We start from the raw sequence: 6,127 nt of genomic DNA, 5'->3' as shown, positions 1-6,127 counted from the left end.
GAATGCAGCATCAGTTTGATACATCTCTGACTGCCTTTCTCTGCTTTGTTCTCTTTTCTGAGATTTAATTTCACAATTATCATATCTACTTTTTTGTGCCCGTTTCGCCTGATTTTGTTTTCTCTTCCTATATATAGGATCAGTTTGATATCTTGTTCTTTCTGTATCAGCTTTCTTTTGTTTTCTCAAAGTCTTTGGATCACTATTTAGTAGTTCTTCACTGGTTTCACATTCTCCATTCTGAAGGTTATCTTTTCTTCGCATCATTCTCATATGCAACTTCTTTTGTTTCTTTTTGTTTTCTACTCCTTACTTTTATATCACATTGAGAAGGCACATTTCTATCCATCTGACTACACTTCTGTTTTGGTTCTGAACTGTCTTGAAATATCACATCAAAACCAAGTTCGGTTTGAAGATACTTTGTGTCTTGCTCTGTTGATTTTCCTTTTTTAGACCATTTCTTGGGAATCTCCTTGGTTCGAATAACTTCTGCAAAACTGTTCTCTACACTTGAAGCATTTGACTGTGATGAAGCATCAATGCCCATCATCTCTCTTTCCTCCCGAGAATTAATGTGAACAGCACCCACAGACTCTACTACATTAAAATGTACATTTTGAGTGTATAAGATATAAATACCTCTTTCAGTTGTCACTTCATTTATTCTTCCTGGTTTCTTTGCAGAGAACAATTGCCAAGCTAAAAGCTGATCATTGAATGAATAAATATCTATGTCAAGCAAGTTCGCCATGGCGCTCATTTCAGTATTTGAAGCCCACGTTCCATTATCCATTACTTTTTCTTTCAACACATATTCTTCAACAGTTCTAAATTCATGACTTAGTGTGCTACTAAATAAACCATTAGTGTCTAATAAATGTTTGGTAGTTGTTTTTCGGAGAACAGTATGATTCCTTTCAGTCCCAGAAATTATATAAGAAATAGCACGGTAAAAACAATTGCAATCACCAGTAACACTTTTGATTTGTGCAGGATGAGCAATGTCTGTATCTGTTTGTAAAGCACCATCATTAATGTTCACATAATCAATACCTAATTTCCTACATATCATTCTCTTTTGCCTTGCACAGAGTGGTGAAAACTTGAAATTTCTGTCAGGTCTGTCGCCATACTCGATATAGATGATCTCAATATCATCTTCAACATCACTATTCACATTTTGATTATCCTGCACATTTCTGACACCTTTACTCTGCAGATTCACACCATCACATGGTTCACATTTTGTAGAATTGGTCTTACATGTGTTTTCATGTGGATTATCATTATATGATTGATTGAAATTAATTGAACTCAGAGCGTCATTAGATTTGCTTTGAATTTTCACATTAACTCCAGTCAATTCAAACTGAGTACTATTCGGAGAACAACCCATGGAATTGGCCAGTCTTATGCGATAACTGTGTATACCTTGCCAGCAGGAAGTGTGAAGCAGGATACTTTTTCCATTCTCACTGACACAACCGGACTGGTCTCTTCCGTGAGGATCAAAGACATAGAAACCTGTAGGGGATTTGATTATTGCAAATGTACTTTCATTAAACATCATGAAACATGCATCATGTTTGTACAATTCATGTTCAAGGGCATGTTTTAATAATACAGCTCCAAATTCTGCCAGGTATTTTTCATTGCCATCTATAATGCCAAACACTGGACCACTACAATCAATTGCAAATGTATCATCTAAAATATCCAATTCTTTAGGCAAATCTGATATCATCAAAAGGTCTTCATGCATTGTCGAATCTTTTTCAATGTAATAATACAGCTGATTTCCAAGAGTCAAAATTTTGTCAAGATCTTGGGCATCAAATTCATTCGCATTTTTCTTGGCTGAGTAGAGAATTGCTACAAGACTATTGGCAGTACACTGTTTTCCTCGTGAAACACCAAATCTGTAATGACCTTGATTGAAATTACCTTGTGCAATAGATGTCAATTTAGTGGAATACATGACGTCACTTAATCTCTGATCTATTTGTACAACTTGCCTACAAGGCTGATCAACTTTGTCAATTGATCTAACATCATTCTGAGATACATTGCTCAATGTTGTTGCAGACACTGGAACATTATTACATATATATTGTGTAAAGTTGCTGACATTATCCTCAATCATTCCAACAGAAGTTTTATTTTCTGTATCAATGATCAATTCTTCTAAGCTTTGGCTCGAAGCATTTCCATTGAGCTTAAATTCACAACATGAATCGCCTTGATTTTGTGCTTTGTTTATTCTCTTCTGTATTTCATTCATTTCTTGGGCATTACATGAACTTTGCACTTTCAGGTCATTTATGGTGTCATCTTTGTCTTCAACAACATGACTTTTACTTCTAAGCCTGTCATTGTCACCAATAGCTAAAACTTGATTTCTAAAGGGATTTTGAACGTCAATGTTTCATGATGACTGTCAGTCTTAGTTTCTCCACTTTGACCTACTTTACACTTTGACTCATCACTCTCTTGAGGTTCCTCAATTTTACTGGCAGTTTTCTCACGTTTCACAAATTGACCTTTCTTGTTTCTTGCAAGACGTGACTTTGGACGGCCACCACCATAGACACCTTGTACTTCAACACGTTTCACTGGCTTGATCTGTTGAAAGACAGGAAATGTACATACGTGAGCATTCACACAATTTACAAGTCTTGCTGAATTTTCTGATTTGCCTGCAACAGCAGCCCCAGTCATTGTTTCTTCTATCTGTTTTTTCTTTATGCCTTCATTTGTTTTATTGTCTGTGCTTATTTGATGATTTGATTCTGCCGTCTTTTGAGACACGCACTGCAAAGAAAACACAGGTTCCACATACATCTGCACATTTTCACTTTTCAAATTTGAGATCTTTTTGCCATTGTCAACACTTTTTCTGTCTTGTCTTCCATATATTATGCTGCCAGTCATGTTACTTCTATTCTTGTTTCTTTCAAACAAGTCTTTCATTGTTTTGCCAATATATGTTGCACCTGCTGCATGGTAGTGCTTAGATTTTGAACACAGTCTTTCCTTTTCTTTTTTCTCTGTCAATTTAGTCTTTCTTGATTTCACAGTTCTCCAATTATGATCAAAGTCATCTCTTTTTAAGTTCAAATGTCTCTCTGTAGATGGCTTTCTCTGAAATGTGGGATCAACTTTACTTGTACCACAGTCACTCTCCTTGAAATCATTCACACTTTGGACTTCTCGACTCTCATTTCTTTCCTTTATCTTTCTCGCGTACCTCTTCTTTGATCTGTCACATTTGGTTTTGTTGGCTTTGCTTGATTGAGACATGTCATCACCACTCTCTTCATCATGTTGGTGCACCAGTAGTTCAAATCTATTAAAATGAGAAGGGATGCATAAATTATTGAAGATGTCATGGGTATTGTTGCTATTTCCACACAATGAACAAATCCAAATCAATCTATTATTCAGTTCAGTACCACTGCATAGTTCCATACATGTCACATGATAATGACACTTACATGACTCACAGGTTGCATAGCTTTCATTCTTTTTTTAATGTGATTTGCACATACACAGCATGTTTCAAAATCTGAACTGATAATTGATGCACAACTACCCATAATGTCTAAAATTTCATCAATAATTGTCTTAAAGTCAAATGTATCCATCAATTCTGGAGACCCACCATTCCGTTTGTGCTCACATGGAAATCCACTGCTGGCCACATGACAGTGGCATTTACAAGGCTCACAGATTGCATTAGTTTCATCTTCAGGAATTGGGTTGTTACATCCATTGTGATCATTGCCAACATCAGGAATTTTACTATGACAAGAGTTTTGGGGATTCACATTTGCATAGTTACCATCATTCCCATCTGTCTCTTTTGTAGTACCGTCACCAGACTTTCTCTTTGTTTTGATATTAAAGTCCTTCTTGTTTCCGCCATTGTGTTGTTCTTGACCTCTCATTGGTGTCTCTTTGTTGACATGCTGAAAAAAAGGACATGCACCAGTAGAAACATCAACATTCTCATCACTATTTGACTCTTTACGTTCATTGTCAAATTTCCCTTTTTGATTTTGGCATGATTTTTGTGTGACATTTTCAGATTGTAAGTTGCCATTCACAAGAACCTTTTCCTTGACACTCCTGGATGCTTTACAGTCTGTTGTCAGCTGTCGTTTCCTTGTTACACCACTGTGTACCAGTACTCTTTTGATCTGTGGTTTGTGTTTTCCCACTCGAGTCAAGGAATCAGAACAATGAACATTTGCAGAATTTTGTGGATTCTTAACTACATCAGCCCAACTACTCCTATGCATCTCTTTACTTGGATCATTTTTCTCAGTGTACAAGATCACTGTCTGTCTTGACTGCACACATTTAGCATAGACATTCAATAATGTTTCAGTGTATGTTTGCACAGTATAGTCCTTTGACTGTCTACATGCCATATTCCCACTCTGCTTGTGTTCATCATTCTCAAGTCTATTTTTCTTTGTACCTTTGTCACCTGATTTTTGTTTTTTTTTTGCCACTTTTACATCTACGTCTTTCATAGTATTCTTTCATTGCCTTGCCAATGTATGTGACACCAGGTTCAAGGATTACACCATTCACTGATCTTTTGAAGCGTCCATGATCTACCTCTTCATTTTTCGTCACACTGACCTCCTCCAGTTGTTTTTTTTTCCTTTGCATTCTTGCTCTCCTTGATTTGACAGTGACCCACTCATTATCATTCAAGTCTTTACTTTCTGCCTCAACTTCATGATATCTGTTTCTCTCAATTTCATTTCTGCATTCATTCAGTGAGAGAACTTTTCTTCTCTTTTCTTTCACATACCTCTTCTTCTTTCTGGCAAACCTTGGTTTCCAGTCATTCTTTGTTGATGTGTAACACTCCTGCTCATCAATCTCAGCTTCTTCTCCATCAATATCACACTGAAGAGGCTCATATCTAATGGGATGAGAAGGGATACCTATTGCATCAAAAATACTGTGTGCAATATTGTCAGAGACTCCAACCCTAAGCACCTTCTGATCTGGAGATTCTCCCGCCCGAAACCCCTAGCAAACGGGAGACTCCAAGTTGATGTGTGCGAGGCGCGAAATTCCTAGGGTTCTAGATGTTCTCTGGCGCTATCTAAGGCTTATTTTTTCAACATACGATAGCAATAATTAAGAAATCCCTTCCACCGGGAGACACAGAGCCAGGGCGGGAGAAATCAAATCTCAAACGGGAGAACGGGAGATTTTGCAAAAATGGGCTTTCGGCGGGAGATCTCCCGTCGAAAACGGGAGAGTTGGAGTCTCTGTATTGTTTTGGCCACATTTAGCGCAAATCCAAATCAATCTGACATTGGCGATTCCCTGTGAACATTGCAGTACCATACAGGTCACATGATAGTGACTATGACACGATTCACAAGTAAGTTTATTTTCATGTTCTTTGATGTCATTCCCACATGATAAACATCCATCATTACCATCAGTCACTGTACAACTTGCCAATATCTTGTGAATTTCACTCAAAACACTTTGAAACTCATTCATGCAGTCCATCTTCAGCAAACTTAAGAGGCCAGTACTGGTAGCTGGTAAAGAGAAATGTAACATTAATGTAAAAAAGTTCTAGGTCAATCCAATGAATTTGTCTATGTTTGATATCTGTCTCACACTCTTTATGCTATCTATACCTGAACCTGATTACTGTAATGACGTTCTGCTGGAATGCGTACCATAATAATATGCAGTTCAGGGCACGATAGGTTATTCTTCAAATTAGTTGATTCATTTATTATGTTTTGTAAAAATATCAGCTTCAAGATCTCTGACAGTATAATCATAACAGTATGTACACAGTGTGCCTCGATCTATCTCACTCACTCGTCACGATTACGTGGATATCACATAAACACGTCTGTCACGACCACTATATTGATCGCCTTCAATTCAATATCTCGTCAACGTCTCTAGATGGCGCTCGCGCTATATTCTGCTTATACAGTGCACTCCCGTTATAACGAAATGCTCGGGACCGGCAGTTTTCTTTCGTTATAACGAAATTTTGTTATAACCGAACAAATACAATGTATAACGAAAACAAGGAAACCACGTATATATATCATATCCTGTTTGCTGA

General features: G+C 37.2%; 2 protein-coding genes and 1 long non-coding RNA gene across 3 annotated transcripts; all 3 read right to left on the bottom strand.

Moving 5' to 3' along the window:
• Nucleotides 1–247: 247 nt before the first annotated feature.
• On the bottom strand, nucleotides 248–2,077 carry LOC139742558 (uncharacterized). Its single transcript, XM_071653090.1, has one exon. The coding sequence runs from the start codon at nucleotides 1,979–1,981 to the stop codon at nucleotides 248–250; it is 1,734 nt and encodes a 577-aa protein (XP_071509191.1). The 5' UTR covers nucleotides 1,982–2,077.
• Nucleotides 2,078–2,300: 223 nt separating this feature from the next.
• On the bottom strand, nucleotides 2,301–4,157 carry LOC139742569 (uncharacterized). Its single transcript, XR_011711709.1, has 3 exons — nucleotides 3,845–4,157; nucleotides 3,251–3,349; nucleotides 2,301–2,625 (listed from the first exon to the last, which is right to left on the bottom strand). It is a non-coding gene; the product is annotated as an uncharacterized lncRNA (long non-coding RNA).
• A 14-nt stretch (nucleotides 4,158–4,171) lies between these two features.
• On the bottom strand, nucleotides 4,172–5,547 carry LOC139742557 (uncharacterized). The gene is made up of 3 exons (XM_071653089.1): nucleotides 5,313–5,547; nucleotides 4,829–5,003; nucleotides 4,172–4,202 (listed from the first exon to the last, which is right to left on the bottom strand). Exons 1-3 carry the CDS (start codon nucleotides 5,545–5,547, stop codon nucleotides 4,172–4,174), a joined length of 441 nt encoding a protein of 146 aa, XP_071509190.1.
• Nucleotides 5,548–6,127: the final 580 nt, after the last annotated feature.

Source organism: Diadema antillarum, unplaced genomic scaffold (genome assembly GCF_040938485.1).
Source record: "Diadema antillarum isolate AM-2024a unplaced genomic scaffold, OU_Dant_1.0 seq00001005_RagTag, whole genome shotgun sequence".
Classification (NCBI taxonomy): domain Eukaryota; kingdom Metazoa; phylum Echinodermata; class Echinoidea; order Diadematoida; family Diadematidae; genus Diadema; species Diadema antillarum.
The sequence above is the reverse complement of the archived record's forward strand: the minus strand, read 5'-3'. Positions and strand labels throughout refer to the sequence as shown.